The sequence below is a fragment of the Rhinatrema bivittatum genome, chromosome 9 (assembly GCF_901001135.1).
Source record: "Rhinatrema bivittatum chromosome 9, aRhiBiv1.1, whole genome shotgun sequence".
In the NCBI taxonomy this organism is placed as follows: domain Eukaryota; kingdom Metazoa; phylum Chordata; class Amphibia; order Gymnophiona; family Rhinatrematidae; genus Rhinatrema; species Rhinatrema bivittatum.
The window spans coordinates 143,651,375-143,671,178 of NC_042623.1; the positions used below are offsets into that span (position 1 = coordinate 143,651,375).

Sequence of the window (19,804 nt, forward strand, 5' to 3'; positions counted from 1 at the left end):
ACTTACATCAGAGGTGGCCTATACAGAGCAGTGTAGAGAACCTTTGGCAGTCTGGTTCCTGTGTCTTCCAGCGCTGGGATAGTCCAGCACTTTTCAAACACACACAATAGACAAGAAAAATATAGATGTGGCGCTCATATGAATGGATTAATGGGAGAGATAGAATTGGAAAAACTGTTTATTATAAATTGTTTCATTAGGCTTCCAAATGCAATCTGAATATTAAACACCTGCAGAGCTTGGTAGCACTGTCCATAAGAAAAAGTCAACCCATAGTTTACATCCATTTCTACCCTTCCACAGCATTCTGGTCACTGTCACACACTGCCTAATTTGTAAGCCATTTAAAGTAAGATCTGCTATCCTCTATACCCAAGTATTGTTACTTTGCAGACTGGTTCTCTTGACTGTATTTTGTATACTAAAGTTTCATATCAATATATTTAAAAATGAGAGAAACTGCAATAAATATAGAGCAGCACAACCATGTTTGCATATTGGCATATTTTAATTTTCCAAGTTTTAATACATCAAAAGAACAAAATGTTTATTAGCTATTTAATATAAATACAGAGTAAATGCACATAGTTTACAGCCACAACCTCACAGATGTGAAGAACTACTGTAGTTATTTTCTTGTATACAACTATAATAGCTATGGCATAGTTAATTACGTTCACATATGCAGGGCAGGCAGACAAACAGAACTTTAAAAACAAAAAAACAGCTTAAGATTTCAGAGAGATGAAATGAAAATAAAAATGGTAGTGTATTTATTCGCCTAGGCACACTTCAGTGTTTCGCTCAGTTTTATTGTGACAAACTCAGGGGGCACATTATAAAAAGGGAAAAGTTTTCACAGAACACCAAAATATAGAATATTCTGCACACAGCCTTGACTGGAAGGGCCTTTTTAATGGAATAGTATTTACTGAGAATTATCAGTTGGTTAAAACTGGTATTTTAGCATCAAATCCCATTTATTTTGAAATTCTAGTTAACTGTGATAATGTTCAGCTTTATTTTGGGAGCTCTCATCTATAGGCATTGCATTTGTTACAGTCAAAGGGAATATAGAATAAGAATGATAAAAACAGATATGCACAGGAAGATAAATTCACAGCAGAACATTCTTTCAGTTTTATGCTGGCTAGGTTTAGCCAAATCTGCAGAATTTAGACATTGAAAGAGAGAGCTTCACCACCGATATTACTCTCTGCCCTTCAATGCACTCGATGTCAAAGTCAGAATGATATATAATAGAAGTTTATATCCTACAATATGCTATCCAACTTACACAATAAAATTTTCTAAATGTCTTTCTTCCTTAAAATAGGATAATCAAGTCACCTATTGAAATGTTACGATGCACACTAAATCCCTTCACTGTTGGTATGCCTTGTATTTTAAACTGTGAAGATTCACACAGATCAGACTGGGTGGTACTATGGCTTTTGCAAGCAAGATAACCCTGAAAAGAACAAGCAGACTTCTTATATGCACCTCTGCAGTTATCGGGTTTTACAAAAAGTACTCTGGCTCCACCTTCTGGCTTAAGACACTGGTATTATCAGTTTGCAAGTTTACTCAGCAAGAACTGCTCTTTTCCAGTAATTAGTCACTGACATTGTATATCAGAAATGAGGAGAATTAAACTGTTTCATAGAAATATAGTTTTATATTCTTCAGCTTGTTCCTTGTGTTCATGAAAAGAGTTAAACCCTAGGGAACAAAAAAAATTGGAACAAAATTTGAAAATTTAGCCTCTGGGAAATATTCCTATTTAAAAAAATATGTAAGTCTAATCACATTAATTCTAAAAGTTTAAGATTTCTCAGGGAATTAAAAGGCTTTTTACTTTCATTGCTGGAGCATGCATTAGTGCTGTGCACATTTTGTCACACTAATTCTAATTTGCAACCTCTGTGGCTGTAGCAGCTATGTGCATCTCACTGACAAACTGGTGATTGTGTGGTGTGATTTAATGCTATGGACAAAAGTGAAGATGAACAAACTCATTCCACTTTAAAAGAAAAAGAAAAAAAAAAAAAAGAAGAATCTGAAGCAAAGTGAGTGTTAAATTTTTTTTAGAAAATTTAAGTTTTAAGAAATGGTCCCTTGGCAGCCATCTTTTTTTTTTAAAGGAACTTCTGCCTACAAGGCTTATTTCACTGAGTTAAGTATTAGCAAAGATTGTGTCTATTACATTTTCCTTATAATCTGAATAACCTACCTAAAAAAGACTAAAGCAAAATTTTTAAGCATCAGTAACTTCCTCTGTCAGTAAATACCCTGGTCTGGGTAAGGATCAGCTCCCCCACATAGCACAGACATGAACAATTAAACCCTATCCAGCAAGGGTTACTGCTTGGTTTAGAACAAGAATGGTAATTTTGTAATCTCATTAGCTAAGGACCCCACCCAAGAAGTGGTTTACATTATAAGCCTTTGACACGAAACATAATTCAGTTTTTAAAATGAATTTACAGGCTGTAAAAAAAAAAAAAAAAGATAAAGTATAATTAGCATTACTGTTGATTTTGTGAGGGCCCACTATTTTCTTATTTCTTTTTAAAATTAGATTCAGATTTCAGTACTGGAAGGCAATGCAGGTGGTGTTTAAGAAACCCAGCTGCAGAGGTGCAAAAAGAAAACATTTCCAAAATGTCCGACAAACAGTCTGAAGTATGTGCCAGAGATATCTGTCTGTAGCAGAAGGCTTTATAATGGAACAAGAAGGCTAGATAACATTAAAAACACTGATAGCGGTCCTTTTTGTCAAGACATGAAACCCCCATTCCCCCAATGTATCAGGCTTAAATAAATTCACTTAAAAAGTGAAGACAAGATGAAATACCCCATTATCTTGAACATTTAAACCCCTCAGGAGTGCTTAAAATTTATGCTGAAAGGGCGCTAGCAAAGACCATCATCCACATATGGAAGAAGTGATCATTTTTATGGAATACTTTTATGTCAAGAAGTCAAAACATTCCTTAGATGATATTGAGTGCCTTAGCAGCAACCCCTATCTTTCTCTTAGAGAAATGCTATAGAGACATCAAAGCATACATAACTGATACATTTTCAGTATGCTTTCCGAATTCTAGAGAAAACTCCAAACCACAGACAGAAATCTTATCGATCTACCACATCTACTCTTCTCTGAAGCAATCTATACACTAAATTAAAACACAGAAGAACCCTATACAATGGTCCTAAAATAAAAAAGCATGTATTTGCTTGCAACGTTATTAACTAAAGCCCTCTCTACACATGATGAATATCTAAAAACCTAAGGGGAAGTTTAAAAAAAAAAAAAAAAAAAAAAAAAAGGTCACTAGCCATAAAAGGCTACAAAGTGCATAAGGAGACATTCTTAAGGTAAAGCCATTTGCACGCAATGCACAGTCTAATATTATAATTAAGGAGCACATGGGTAACTGCAATTAAATTGCTCACATGGGAAAATGTGATGAAATTGCTTTGGATCCCAGTGTGTACCAGCATCCATAGGTAGAAATTAAATGCCACAAATCATTTATGAATGTCTCGCATGAGCCAGTAATGCAAACGTTCTAGAAATATGACCAGTATAAGATGTTTCCTAGAGAGTCTGTCATACATCTAGTATTAATATAAGAAAAGAAATGCAACTGTTTGCCATTGCTCTGAGGTGTAAATGTCCTCAAAGATTCCAGAAAAGCAAATTTTACTGAAATTACTGTTAAATGCATTCTAATACACATTCTAGAGTCAAAGGGAAACAAAATCAAACTGAAAAGACAACCAAGTTAGCAAGAATGGCTCATTCCTCAATGGATGGCAATGTTTTTGTTCCTGTTGTACAATTTTATGCATTGCTTGTGTTGTTTCACTTGAAAAGGATACAGCAAATTGGTAAGGGGAATGCTTCAAAACCATGCTTCTAAATTACCATTTTCTCTGAAATTCCAAATATTTTAAGTTTTCAGATACACATAGACTTCAAATTGTATTGCACATGGGCCTGATTAAAAGAGAAAGGAAGTACAGTAAAGAAGTGGAAAGTCAGGTGGTGGTCCTAAAACTACTACATGTATTACCTAGTCATTTTAAAATCAGGGTACTCAACTATTTCTAATACTGCAACTCATTTTAGGCCATCAGATTAGACTAAATGTAGTCAAGTCACAGCCCTTTCCATTTGAAAACAAGTTATTGCAGAAAGGGCAAGATTATCCAGCATTGACACTAGACTCATCTGCCAGGCCCTTAACAAAAACTGGTACTTCATTCAGTAAAAATACTAGCTATACAAAGCAGATATATTTTTGTATTCCCTTTCATGTGATTTTTCTGTACATTATGTATATCTCCAAGAAATTTTTAGAGAATGCTCCATTCTACTGTGCTGAAAGGCAAGTGCAACCCATACCTCTATAAATGATCTAGCCAAAGACTAAAACAGCTAGATGCGTCCTTTTGATCTGTGCAGCTTAGATTATTATTTTAAAAAATAACTACTTAGTAAAAATGAGTTTCCTCTGGTAAAATTTTTCAAAGAAATCTCGTTTCAAACCTAGCCTGATCTAGCGCTGGTGGTCACATGATTGTCACTGTAAATGCGCCATCATGAAGACCATTTGTAACCTGCTGGGTACGTTGAAACTATTTGCATCAATGTAAACAAATGTAACTGTCAAAACTGACAAAGGGCTTCAAGGTCAGTTACTATACACTGACAGCCAAAGCACAAAGATTCACACCCCCCCCCCCTTATTTTTTAAATAATTTTACCGCCTCTTAAAAAAAACCCATCTTAACCACAGTTCCACAAACGAAGGGAGACACTCAATGCTCTCTTTTAAGTTAATTTTAGGGGGATAATATAGGCACTTCTACACATTAGAGTTCAAAGCCCAGAGACTAGAGCTCTATCCAATAATCCACCAGCTGCCCTCTGCATGTTTCTTGAATGTAAATCCTAAGACTACAGGGGAGAAATCTCATAGTTTGGATAGAAATGTGCTATACATACTTAGCAATGACAATATAATTATTCTCCACAAACAAAGATTTTAATACATTATATTTTTAAGTACTGTGTCGGGTAAGAGAAAATAGTAACTCTGAAATAAAAGGGCATTTGAAAGCATTCCCCTGGAGGCATCATTTCTGTTCTCTCTCACCTGGGGCAAGAGAGGCCACAGAAGTATGACTGCACAATCCCCATTTTTTTTTTTTAAGTTTTCATCTAATTTAACTCTGGCTACAGATTCTTAGTTCTTTTTCTCCTTCCCCCTTAGTTTCTTTAACCATCACAATGTATTTGTTGGTGTTTGGTCCATTGCAATCCTTTGGCCTCCCATTTTCTTGGTGCGACAGCAATAAGTTGCTATCCATTGAGTAAGTAGACTACCAGTTCATAGGTGGACATCATTATAGCTGTATTTGGAATCTGTCTGATCAGATGTGTAGTTAAACCCCGATACAGGGATAAAGACCCTTCTTCCTTGACAACCAATGACAATGTTTGGAAGAATGACCTGTATTTTGTTCCTTCTTCTCGTAGTCTAGTTCGCACAACCTCTATACAGAGAAATAAAACCATAATAAGTTATTAGATTTTCACTTTACAAAGACATCAGGTCATTCAAAACATTACCAAGTTCATCAACTTTTTCACAAACACACTACCAACTACTAAAACGTTGTAGCCCATTCTCAAGAGGTCAGATTCTGCTTCAGCACAGATAAGAGGAAGTTTCATATGGCTTTTAATGCCAAGTCTTAGTGCAAAAATGAGATGACTGTGCAAAAAGGGAAAATTTTTAAAAAGATTTACATGCTTAAAACAGAATTTATGCACATAAATGCACTTTAAATGCATTAATGTCTTTTGAAAATCGCTATGATTTATGCACATAAATACTTTTAAAAATTACCCCATAGTTGTTTTTCAGTTAATTTTGTGTTATTTGTAAAGTAGAACTGAACACCAAATCAATTAAATATATTATCTGCAAGTATTACTAGAATTATTTACCTGTCACTCAATTTCAAAATGTTTTAGTTTCATGGACTCACACTGATGGGTCTCATGACCTGACCTATACATTTGGGAGGCATTGCCTAAGTATACAGTTCAATAATTTAGAGAATTCTTATAGGACTGATTTCTTTAAATGGTTAGATTCTTTTGGGGTACCAGAAGAGTATAGATTTGGAAAGAACTGAGTGTGAAGCTTCCAAAAATAGTTTAGAGGAATCCATTAAAATACTACTGGAGAACAAATTACATGTAAATTATTCTTTTCTCCACAGTATTGCAAGTTTGCTTACCTATATGAATGGTTTTCCATGGACAGCAGAATGAACCAGCAATAATGCATTGGTGATTTCATTCAACAGAGCCTATATGGACCCAGCAATCAGAGCTCAGTAAATACTTTACTAAGCATGTGCAAGAGTTCCAGTGCATGCACACTGCCTCGTGAGACCCTCAGTCTCTTTCAGAGCTTAAGCATTAGGAAGGTAATTGACTCGCCAAGGAGGCAGACTGGTATTAAGCATGGCTATTTCATCCTGCTGCCTATGGAGAACCTTTTTTACAGATAAGCAGAGTTGCTTTCTCCATTGACAAGCAGGCATGAATTAGCCAAAACACGTGGGGTGTCAAGCTGAGACTTGTATAGCAGAACAATTAAAAACAACCTGGCCCCATCAAGTGCAGAATGGACCATTGGGTGAACAGGCTGCACAGAACTACAATGTCCAAAGTTACTGTCTGCTCAGGACATGCTGTCCAGACAGCAGTGACACTTGAATGTGTGAACAACCAACCATGCAGCAGCTTTACAAATTTCTTCAATAGAAGTGGTCCTGAGATAAGCCACTGAAGTTGCCAAGGCTCTCACCTGATGAGCCTCGACAGAATCTGCAATCTAAGCCAGCCAGTGTGGACAGGGGTGCTATAAGGTCTGCCAACTAAACAGTTTGTTTGGTAACTGCCATTGTCAATCTATTGGAATTAAAGGACATGAACACCTGAAAAGCTTGACGGTGAGGTTAAGTCCTCTTTAGTTAACACTCCAAGGCTCTCTTACAGTAGAAAGAGTGAAGAGCCCATTCTCCTGTGTATACATGTGGTCTTGTAAAGAAGCACAGATACACCTTTTGGAAAGAACTTGGGGTGACCTTGTAGAAACATCCTATTAAAAAAAAACCTTGAAAAATATGGTAAATATGATACCAAAGCCTATGGTTCACTTGTTCTTTGGACCAAAGTGGCTTATGAAAATGATACTTTCCAGGTGAGCAATGCCAAGTACACAGATTTGAGAAGGTCACAAAAGAAGAAGTCCTAACATGTTGGAAGTTTACTGACTAGAGATTCTGAATGCCACAGACCTTTCATGAACTTTGATACTAAAGGATAGAGAGAAATCGGAGCCCCTTCCATCTGCTGGTGAAACATTACAATGGCACGGAGATGAACTTTGGTTGAAGCGGTACTATGGCCAGAAGACAACAGGTAGAATAAATACTGAAACAAGTCCCTTGGGCTATAGGAGAAAGGATCTAGCTGGCTAGTACTAAACCAAGTCAAGAACCTCTTCTAATTGAATGTTTACGGTAGAAATCAAAATATCCTCCACCTCCTTGTGAATGAGTAAGGAGGCTACTGCATGTTCAACATTCATGTCAGGAGGTCCAGCAATGGCAAGTTTGGATGGTAGAGCCTGCCTTTCTATGCGATGAGAATCTGAGATGTTACCGATGCAGTCAGAGACTCGAATGACAGATGAACAAGATATGGATACCACCAGAGCTGGCGGAAGTACTAGGTGAACTAGACGGGGGTCTAGGGCACCAGAGTCCCAGGAGAAGAGCCGCAGCATCAAGAGAAGAGACAGCCACTGCCGGTAGGTATTGCTCCATCCGTTGTCATGCTGCCCCCTACTGGCTCGCGCCACCCTCCAGTATAAAGGTACAATCAACTGTTTTAATGATAGGTTTCAAATTACTAGTAATAGGACTGAAATTTCATTTTTTAGTTCTTTTGGAACCCTAGTGATATAATCATCTGGTCCAGGTGATTTGCTACTCTTCACTCTATCAAATCTAGACTTCTTCACCATCCAGATTCACCGTGATTTGGTTCAATTCATTTGAATCATCAGCCTTGAAAACTGTCTTCGAAATGGGTATCTCCCTCAACAGCCTCAAACAAAACAAAAAATTCATTTAGTCTTTCTGCGATGGCCTTATCTTCCCTATGTGCCCCTTTAACCCCTCAACCATCTAACAGTGGAACCAATTTCCTCACAGGCTTCCTGCTTCAGATATATTTTTAAAAGTTTTTATTATGAGGTTTTGCCTCTATGGCAAAATTATTTTCAAATTCTCTTAGCCCGTCTTATAAATGTTTTACATTTAACTGGCCAATGTTTATGCTTTTTCCTATTTTCTTCAGATGGACCCTTTTTCCAGTTTTTGGAGGAAGTTCTTTTGGCTAAAATAGCCTCTTTTACCTTGCCTTTTAATCATACCGTAAATCATTTGGCCTTCCATGCCATAAATTGTTTGGACTTCCTTCAATCTTTCTCAATGCGTGGAATACATCTGGACTGCACTTCTAAGATGATATTTTTAAACAATGCCCGCACCTATTGTAGGCTCTTAACCTCTGTAGCTGCTAAACCCTTCCCCCACACATGGGATTTCTACCCATAAAGATTCTACTGTGCACTTAGTCTCTTGTAGGATCTTTATCCTGTTGACTATTTAATCCCGGACATAAATCCCCACCCAACTAAGTTGATCCTCATCATTATTGTGATACAATTTGTACCCTGGTATAGCACCGTCCCACTGGTTATCCTCCTTCCACCAGGTCTCTAGGATTCCAATTATGTCTGTCTCATCATTCACTGTTATACACTCAACTCTCCCATCTTCCTACTTAGCGCCTTCTGGAATTGGCATACAGACATTTCAAAGCATGTTTTTTGTTTGTATTAATAATCTGCTTTTCAGTTGACAGGGATAATTTGGAATCTTTTAGCTCAGGCAATTCTTCACTTGCAGGCACAAGGACTACAGTTACGGAAAGCAAACTTGTTTTTTCTGTTGACAAGCAGGGCAGAATTAGCCATGATATAGGGATTCTCAAGCTGATGGATGCAGCAGAGAGATTACTGAAAAAACAACCCAGACCACACCATGGAGAGAGGATTAGATGAACAGGCTGTGCAAAACTATGAGAGACTTTCCAGACATTAATGGGAAGTAAAAATGTTAAATGACAACTAAAGTTAAAACTTTGCAGATATCCTCTATAGGCACAGCTCTGAGAAGAGCCACTGATGAAACTATGGTTCTCATCTAATTAGACTTGATAAGAGTTTGTGATCTGGAGGCCAGACAGAGCATAGCAATGAGCAATGCAATCTGCTAGCTAGTTGGACAAAATGTGCTTGGCTACTACTATGCCTACTCTGTTAAGATCATAAGAGAAGATAAGCAGTGAAGCCTGACGATACTATTGTTAGAGAACTCAATGAAACCAAGGTACTTTTGCAGACCAATGAATGAAAGGACTTTTCACTTTCATGTCATGTAAGTCTCAGAAAGAACGTGACCAATATGCTAGCTTGATTTATATGAAAAGCAGACACAACTTTTGGAAGAAATTTGGGGTAAGTGCAAAGCACCATTCTATTGTGGAAATCTGCATGTACGGTGAGTATTGCACCAATGCCTGATGCTCACCAATAATTCTAGCTGGCGTAACTGAAACTAGGACTTGTACTCTACATGTGAGGAATTTCAATAAAGCTGACTACAATGGTTCATTAGTATGTTTCATGAGCTGGGCCAATAACACATTAAGGTATCATGGCACTGGTGGTTTGGCTACCGAAGGCCTCATATTCCATAAGTCCTTCATGAACTTTGATACTAAAGGATGAACAGATAATGATTTTCCATCCACTTGAACATGGTAAACCACTATGGCACTGAGGTGTACTTTGACCGATGATGTACTGCTTTAAGGAAAATTCCCCCCCCCCCCCCCCCCCCCATATTTGATTCCTACTCTCTGATGTGGATTAGTAGGGACAAGATTTTACACAAGATTCCTCTACATGTGAGCAGTGGGGGCAGGTTCCCTCCTCTCTCAGCATCCCCCCCCCCACCTCCTTAATACCCCTCCCCCAACATCTTTGCCTATGTCTCGTCTCCTCAAACCTTTCTCCTAGTATCCTGTCTGTATGAGTGAGGGTGGGTGGGTTCGGTGGGCCAAAAGGCCCAATTCTGGTCTTCAAGATGGAGGAAGGGTTAAGGTCTAGAGGGCCATGTTAATGTGGCTCATATAAGGCTGAAAACGTATTTATGCTTCATAAGCCTTAATTCCTAATGAGGGATTGTAAGGCTGGATTTACAATCAGATGAGGTACGAGAACCACACTTGTCTGAGCCACATTAGTGCAATGAGTATCAAGCAGGACCGATACTTGAGCACTTTTTGCACTGTTCTCGCTAGTAGTGGAAGTAGAGGAAAGCAGAGGAAAAAGTTTATCTGCATCTCATTTGAGTAGAAAAGCATGGATCTGAACTTGCTTCGCAGAATGAAGCAGCAACTTTCTACTTTCCTGTTTGCCTATGACGTGAACAAAATTGTTTGGCAGGCGCCCCCCCAAAGATCAATTATTTGATGCAGAGATCACTTGTGAGGGTGGAATATTCTGCTGAGGCAAGCCACCAAGGTGTTGGAGATCCCAGGAAAGTATGTTGCTTGAAGGGCAGCTTTGTGGCTGCAAGCCTATTCCCAAATTTTCAGGGATTCTTGGTAGAGGGTGCATGATCCACTTCTCCTTGGTAGTTGATGTACAACATTGTTGGTTTGGATTAGAATTCTCTTTCTGCAACAGAGATGTGAAAAAGCTGTTAAGGCATATCTGCTCGAATTTCCAGAAGACTGAACTGAAACAGTTATTCCGCTGATTACCAAGTTCCCTGGGTTCAGAAAAGACCAATGTGTGCACAACCTATCCCTGGTGGAGGCATTCGTTGCTACTGTCACTGATGGAGCAGACACCAAAGGAGGGGAACCCACCCTGCACCAGTGGAGCAACTTCTGCATTTCTGCCATGACCCCCACCAAGGAGTAACTGGTCTCACCGAGTATGGAGGCCCCACTGAAGAATCCACATGTGGAGGCAGGTTAAGGGAGCTACATGAACCACTGCAGTCATGTGATCAAGGCAGCCAACACTGAAACTTGAGCCCTCTGTATCAGCTGTTGGACCATGGATCTGAGGCAGCATGCTTACTCATATATCGGGTGGCAAATTTGGTGAATATTTTCTGTGCCTCCCTAGCAGTTAGAAACTGTACTCTTCATCCTCTCCTGTCCAGGGTGTCAGATGTATTCCCTCAAGTGGGGAGTCCCTCTTGCCTCCATGAGGAGAGATGTTCCATCAGAGATTCCAAGAGTGGAAAGGCTTTTTCCTGTAGAAAGTCTATCCATGCTCCTATAAGCTTGATTTTTTAGATTGGAACAAGTATGATTTTTCAAAATTTATTATGAATCCCAGTGACTGATGAAGATGGATCGTCTTCTGCAAGGAGTGCAACACCTCCGCTTGGGAAGTTCCTCCCACTAACCAGTCGTCTAGAGAGGGTAACATTCAGACGCCCGAATGATGAAGATATGCTGCTACCACTGCCAGGCATTTACTGAAGACTCTCAGAGCTGCCTAGAGGCCATATTTGACTGATCAGGTTCATAAAATCAGAATTAACAAAACTTATCAATGGTATAAAAGATATCCACCTGTGTCCTACAGGGTTCTGCTTTATCTTTTCTTTTTTAACCTTTATCTTGTTTCCAATTGGTAAGATTCTTGCAAGACTCTGCGAGGGTTACTGCATCTATATGGATGACATTCAATTTTTCATTAAATTACAGTCTTCTTGGGCCAATACCATGGGCTTGTTTACCCTCTATTTATGACCATCAATGATTGGCTGTCACATATGAGGCTGTCATTAAACTTGAGGAAAACCAAACTTTTGGTCATTCATTGTTGATTTAATCATGTAATTCCTTCTTATATTAAAGTTGAGAATGTTGATCTGTCTATTTCTCCTTATGTTAAAAGTTTAGGCATATGGATTAACTCCAAACAGAGAACTATCATAAATAATTGCAATTTAGGGAGACAGAAAGCTAACTGAAAATAGGCTTATATTGGATTGTATTAGCTTCAAGCTAGATATGCCGAAAAGTTAGGAATACTGTATTAGATTGTTATATTGCTAAATTTTTATTGTAAACTGTCATGATTGTTCACATTTTTTTCTATTATACTGGCATGTTTTTAAGTCTTTGCTGTAAACTGCTGTAATCGATCACAGACCAACTGTATACAAATAAAATAAATTTCAACAGCAAGTCAAGTCTGTTTTCAGATCTTGGTTTCATAAGTTGAGAGCTGTTTAGGGCCTGAAACCTTTGTACAACTTATATGAAAGTCAAAAGCACCGAATAATCTGTAATGCATCCTTTGCTAGACTTTTGTAATGTGGTCTTGTTAGGTTTGCTTGCCTAGATAATAAAAACCATTCAGTTCCTACAGAACACTGCTGCTTGTCCTGTAATTGGCACAAGCCTAATGTGAACTCCAGTTAAGATGTCTTTACATTGGCTGCCGATCCAGCTGTATGGCTTTATAAAGTTGTGGTTTTGGTCTTTAACCTACTAAGGCTGAACTCTTTTCCATGGGCTAATGCACTCGAAAACACCTGTTCCCACCAGATCTTTTCATTCGGCCCATAGGAGGTTACTTGATGTACCATCACCAAAAAGTCCATCTTGATGAGACTCGAGAGAGGGCTTTCTCGGTAGCTGCGCTTGGAACTGCAGAATTCTGTACCAACTGAGATGAGGCAGATTACCTGCCTTAAACAGTACAAGTCTTCATCGAAGGCTTATCTTTTCAAGCTGGCTTATAGGTAGTCTTTATATCAGTGTAAGGCAGATATTAGTTTACTAATATGTTAGCTATGCATTGTAATTTTTAACCGATTTTTACCTCTAATTTAAGATATTTTAATTTTTGTGTGTTTTATTGTCTTATGTTTTATTTTGTATGTTTTTTGTAAACTGCCTAGGGCTTTGAGCATCAGATGGTATATAAATTCCTAACAAACAAATAAATATACAAAAGGAAGCACCTTGTATTGATTATGAGAGGAATCTACCATGAAACAAAGATCATCTTCTTTGCCCTCATCAGCACAGATTCCACAACAACTGACTGGTGTGGTAGCTGCACCTAAACCTCGAGGTTTGCTGAATTCTGTACTTAAGGTCTAGCTTCCTGGCTACTGGAGGACAGAATGCCAGATTTTCACACACATTCTTGTTTGTAAATCCCACAGGATCGTGTGCACTGGGATTGCTGCGGGTTTGGCCAGTGTCTCCATGTTTCATAGAAGACCTCAGACCTCAGCATAGGGGTCTTTGTCCTTATGCATGTCGACTCCCAAGGCCTTTCCAAAGTTATCCAGAAACTTGGAATAAGAGAAGTCTTCGAGCAGTGAAGAATGTTCCAGAGGATCAGATAGGGAGTCAGCGGAGATGCGATTCAAGGGGCAAGGGAACACTGGCCCAGGACCCCAATGGTGACACAGGCAAAAAGGTTCTGGATCTTGGTCACCTCAGAGGGGAATATTTCTGGGGAATGTCCTCCAACTGGCTGGACTCTGTGGACAGACTGGCAGGCACTAATCTCTAATAGGACATCCCTCAGTGTGAAGGCATGAGAGAGTCCCCATTGAGGGAACAAATCTGACATCCTGGACAGGAGAGGGTGAAGAGTGCCTTCCTTGTGCCTAGCTGCCAGAGAAGCAAGAAAAGTGTTCACCAGCTCTGACACCTGATCTATGAGCTGTCTTGCCCTTTGACTGGGAGCTGGAGAATAAATGTCTTCTTACAAAACCATCATGGGTTCATCCTGTGACTGGGTTTCATCTGGACTCCAGGAGGTGGCCTCTTCCTGGAGCAATTCAGCTGGGGTGCATGGAAACCAGTGGCATCATGGAGCAAATTGGATTTGGTGTCTCCAAATAAAGACCCTGTCCAGAAGTCTCCAAGGAGCCACCACCACCTATCTCCAGGGTGGTAACTGAACTGAATCCCCCCTTAAAGCCTCCTGCCCCTGTGTGTAGAAAAAAATCCAGGAACAAAGCACTGAAGTGACAAAAGGCTGCATCGGCTGCACAGAGATGCATCTCTTCAGTGGAGACAAATGTTTGTGCACTGAGACCTAGAGCTCTGGGGCTGTGTGCCAATAGAGCTAAGGGTTGATGCACTGACAATGCCAAACTGTGATGCATCAATGACACCAGGGCTCGATGTGTCGGCAGTACTTGGTGTGCCGGAGTGGAACTAGACTTCTGCTTTGACCGCCACCAGCTCTGACATGTGGAGCTTTTTCTTCTGGTCACCCCCGAGTCTCATGTTGCTTTCATACCTTGCTTGAACCCAAGAAAGTAGAAGGCTCAAAGAGCTGTACCATGGGATGGGGATACCTGCTTGAGTTGCTCCTGCTTAACTCAAAACGAGGAGCCCAAGGAGGCTCCACTCCGGGAGGTGGATCAGCTGCAGCTCTTTACCAACCAGCTCAACACTTCCATTTTCCAGGTTCTGGACCTCCGCATCATCTGGCCACAGAGTTAAAAATTTGATGCGACAAGGTCTGATCATAGACATTGATGGCAATCATCATGGGAATCAGTGATAGACATTTGCCTGCCACAGATGCAGTCCTTAAAGCTGTTGGAAGCGGTCTACTTTGGGCTGCACATGTTGATCTTCAATCCTCTTTTTTTTTTTTAGTAGCATTGTTGTTAAGGGGCTGCTGAAACAGCAAGGCAAGCCAGCAATAATGCTGGAGTAAGTAAAGAGTTAAATAGGTGCCATGTCTCAAATTTTTAGTCACCATGGCAACCTGATGCCTGGATTTTGTCGAGCCCTGGGTTACACTGATGGTATTTCAAAAGAAAATTTTCTATATTGACTATCAAAAGTATTAAAGTGTAAAACCTTGGCCACAAATCAAATGCTTTTTCCTTGCATTCAAAGATACAAGTGTGTTACTAAGCTGAAACACCAGCTGCATATATACTGTTCAGTAATGTGATTTGGTTGTATATGGAATGCATTATTTATAGCATTAATATAAAAACAAAACACAGATTGCCTTACATTTTAAAGGCTTTAGACTTTTATAACCAATCTTTTCTCTGACCGTTTGAAAATGTACAGTATAAACTATGCATAAAAAGTCCTACTCGCCTTACTTCTATGTATACTTTCAACAACTCAATATGTACTAGGTTCATCATAGAAAAAGGGAAATAAAACTAACCATGTGGATATGCTATGGAGGTGGCACAGGTTTTAGAGGTGGCAGCAGCCATCATCATTCCAACAAAGTCTGATGCCTCTTTCACAGACTCTTCTTCATTATCCATGTTAGCAGTAGAAGTCTTATATTCCAGTAGTTTCCTCTTAATAGTTTCATAAATAACAAAATGAATAACAGTCTCAGAGATGCCAGCATATGATGCAGACATTCCCCTGTAAAAGCCTTTAAATCCATCCACGTGATATACTTTACGTATACATTCAAATGCACTCATTCGCTTTTCTCCACGATTCCTAGAAAAGAGGAAGAACAGTTTAATTGGTTTGCAAGCCCAAATTTAAACTTAAATTAGCAGCTAGACTTCCTTGTAAGCTAAGTAGATGTGGAAATCACTAACAAATCATTACTGATAAAATAATGCTTATTTATAAGATCTTAAGACCTCTGGCAACTGATTTCTGGCTCTTTTTATTGTTCAAAGTCAGCCTTGACCAGAATAATTACAAAATCAATGTGAGCAAACGAAAGGCAAAGATATTCCTGACAGAAAAATAGAATTGAGAACTGAAGTCATCAGATAATGTTCTACATCAAGGAACAAAATACAATTGCTGTAGAGATCAAAAACTGCAAACAAAGTCAAATACAGGCCACTATTAGTATACATAATAGATATACAATTGTATCTGTAGTCTATCTACATATAATTGTTTGCAAGTCTGCAATTGTGTATCCTTTCAAGGCAAAGTTTTTCATTTCCATTGAGATTGCAAGGCAGTATCAAATCATTTGTTAACAGATTAAAACAGAATGGCATTAAAATACCACTTTACTGACAATACAAACCTAGGTAATAAGAGCTGCGCTGAAATCCATGGTGATTTTTCTGCAAGACCAGTAAGGCCTCTTGTGGAAGAATGGTGGCTTGAAGGCACAGAAGTGACATCGTGCTGTGAACTGTTCAGGAGCTATTGAGAGCAATGGCACGGCTGTATTTTGGCCCTTAATCTGGGTGACCATCTCACAGAGCTTTTCACCAAAATGTCTGCTGCTTAAGCAGGGGAGATTCACTAAGTTTTTTTTTTGTAGATGTCCTCATGGATGCTACTCACTCAAAGCCACACCATATATCTAACCCCAACAGAGGTGGATATAGTATGTGAAACAGAATCAAAGGATTCACATTCTGATTAGAGAAGATGGCAGATGCCCTCTTCCACGTCTAGGAGTGATTGTGGATTATAATTACCATGCTCCATGGCAGGTAAGAAAGACTTCAACTTTTGAATGCAGTCATGTATATACTGCATCATGCAGAATTGATGGCTGGCAATGTAAGCACTTTGAAAAATGTTCTTGCCAAAGTTATCTAGATGTTTGTGGTCTTTTCCAGGAGGAGAATTTGAATTAATGTGTATTTTCTTCACTTTTTCATAGTAGAATCAACTACTCAGACAGGTGAGGCACCTGAAGACACCAAAGCCTGGTGATTGTTGGACTCTGAATTTGAGGTCTCTAACTTCCTAGCATTTGGGGTGACCGAAATCGGAGTTTCCCATATTCTCATTTTTATAGCATTGAGAATGTTGTGAACTGGAAGGGCTGCTGGTTCAGTCTGAGTATTCACTATGAGAAGAAGCCCCAGGAGCTCTGATTGGGGGTCTCTGTAGACATGGATACCCAGTGCATTACCCATCATTTCCACAAACTTAGAAAAGGTCAGATCCTCTAGTGGTGAGGTGTGGTCCAGAGGATCTGGAAGAGGTTTGGAGGGTATGCAAGTCCCTGACCTTTTAAGGCTGTCCGAAAGACAGTTTGCTTCAGACTTGGGTACTGAACATTCCATTAACCCTTTATGTCCCAAATATTTTAAGAAGCTGTCTTCTAAATAGGACACTGGGACATAATGGGTTGAAGAGATATTCACTATCTTACTCAAAACCTCAACAAAAATGTCCTTAAAATCATATAAGAGCCTAAAAGTACAAACATCAAGAGGTCCATAATCAAAAGCATTTAGCCAGCTAATTCAGAAGTTAGCCGGCTAAATGAATATTGGGCACTTATCCAGCTAATACAATAGATGAGAATTTAACCGGCTAAGTTAAGGACATTCTGTGGGTGTAACTGGGAGGAGCTGAGTTAGCCAACTAATTCCGATATTCAGAGTTAGCCGGATATTTTAGCCAACTATGTCTGGGCAGGCCAAAGACATCTATTATAGTTAGCTGATTAACTTTAAGATAGTGAACTATATTCAATAGTACAGCTGCACTATTTAATATCCCTCCAAAGTTAGCCTGATAAGTTTATCTGGTTATCTGGACTGTGTCTGAATATGGACCTCCAATTAAACAACCCCAGGCTTTCAACTTGGTCATAAACCTCCTAATCTCTTAAGATAGGCATTGAAATTCAGTCCAAATAATGGGGCAGAATCACTGGAAACAACAGCCAATTTAAAGACGACTGAATACGAGAATTAAAATAAAACGTCTATTTCACAAATTCAGAAATTTACAACTAATTTTGGCCTGAGTTAATGCAGCCTTATCTATACTATTAAGGATTTGCACCATCACTGTTCATCTCGGTGCAATTGTTTTCTATTCATCAGTTCTATATTTAGCCATGGCACACAAGGATGCTTCCACAACTTCTCCTTGCTCCTAAGTGGTGGAACATTCTGGATCACATTAGCCAAGGCCTCAAAATGAGTCCAGTAAAGCAGCACAAAATTTAAAAAGTGAAGACATTTATTCCAATGTTCCCTAAACCTATCCAAATCCACTATGCTGTTGCTGATTATCAGAAAGGGGAATCTCCAACTTAGCTAAGCTAACACAGAAGTCAAATGTAATGAAATGATGATGAGACCATGAAACAGGTTCAATTCACAACCCTGAGACTAGTTGCGGGCTTACCAAACCCTTAAGAATAATCAGCAAATCTAAAATTTGCTCTGCCCGGTGCATGGGAGTTTCAACAATTTGTTCTAAATTCAGGGCTATCAGGAGAGCCAAAAAATCATCCCATTGATTCTTAGGTTTACAATCACCATGTACATTCAAATCACCAATGAATACAATTCTTATCACTTTACATACACACAGTGGTGGTAAAACACCTGCATCAACCCACTGTCCTTAAACCATGGTGGTCAATAAACGGGGACAAAAACCCAACCCCAACTTTAACAGGTATATTACATTTAAAACTAATCGGAGAAAGTTCTTTTTTACTCAACGCACAATTAAACTCTGGAATTTGTTACCAGAGGATGTGGTCAGTGCAGTTAGTATAGCTGTGTTTAAAAAAGGATTGGATAAGTTCTAGGAGGAGAAGTCCATTACCTGCTATTAAGTTCACTTAGAGAATAGCCACTGCCATTAGCAATTGTAACATGGAATAGACTTAGTTTTTGGGTAATTGCCAGGTTCTTGTGGTCTGGTTTTGGCCTCTGTTGGAAACAGGATGCTGGGCTTGATGGACCCTTGGTCTGACCCAGTATGGCATTTTCTTATGTTCTTATCACAGTCATGCGCAGTCTCCATAGGGAGGAACCAAACAGATAAAACATCCTGATAAAAATAACCTCACCCCCTCTTTTACTACACTGCGCTTAGTGAAAATGAGCATAGCCAATAGGAAACAACCTTTTCAATAGCGAAGCATTGGCAATGCCAAGACATGCAGAGTCATGCATATGGGATGCAGTAATCCAGAAGAACTGTATGTGATAGGGGGTAAAAGACTGATGCACACAGACCAAGAGGGATTTTGAGGTGAGAGTGTCTGGCAATCTGAAGGCAGCAAAGTAATGTGATAATGCAATAGGTAAAGCCAGAAGAATGCTGGTCTGCATAGAAAGAGGAATAACCAGTAAGAAAAAGAAGGTGATAATGCCCTTGTACAGGTCCGTGGTGAGGGTTCACTTGGAGTACTGTGTTCAGTTCTGGAGCCCATATCTCAAGAAGTATAGAGAGACAGGATGGATGCGGTCCAGAAAAGGGTGACCAAAATGGTGTGGGTCAGTATAAGACGACTTATGAGAAGCTGAAGGATCTAAATAGGTATACCCTGGAAGACAGGAGGTGCATGGGATATATGATACAGACCTTCAGATACCTGAAAGGTTTTAATGATGCACAAACGTGAAACCTTCTAAGCTGGAAAGAAATCAGGAAAACAAGGGGTTATGAAATGAAACTCAGAACAAACACCAGAAAATATTTCTTCATGGAGAGGGTGGTGGATGTCTGTAATACCCTTCCAGATGAGATGGTGAAGATGAAAACAGTCAAACAACTCAAAGTGGTATGGGATAAACACTGTGACCCCTAAAGACTAGAGAATGGAAATAAAGAAAAGGGTGCATG

General features: G+C 39.3%; 1 protein-coding gene across 2 annotated transcripts in view; it reads right to left on the reverse strand.

Annotated features, from left to right (window-relative positions):
* Positions 1-485: 485 nt before the first annotated feature.
* SLC25A36 (solute carrier family 25 member 36) overlaps positions 486-19,804 on the reverse strand; it is a 178,214-nt gene continuing 158,895 nt past the window's right edge. For both annotated transcript variants that reach the window (XM_029615153.1, XM_029615152.1), the window contains 2 exons: positions 15,426-15,718; positions 486-5,571 (listed from right to left, as the gene is read on the reverse strand). In XM_029615153.1, coding sequence (XP_029471013.1) covers positions 5,378-5,571; positions 15,426-15,718 — 487 coding nt within the window. In that variant the 3' untranslated portion in view covers positions 486-5,377. The remainder of the gene's footprint in view (positions 5,572-15,425; positions 15,719-19,804) is intronic.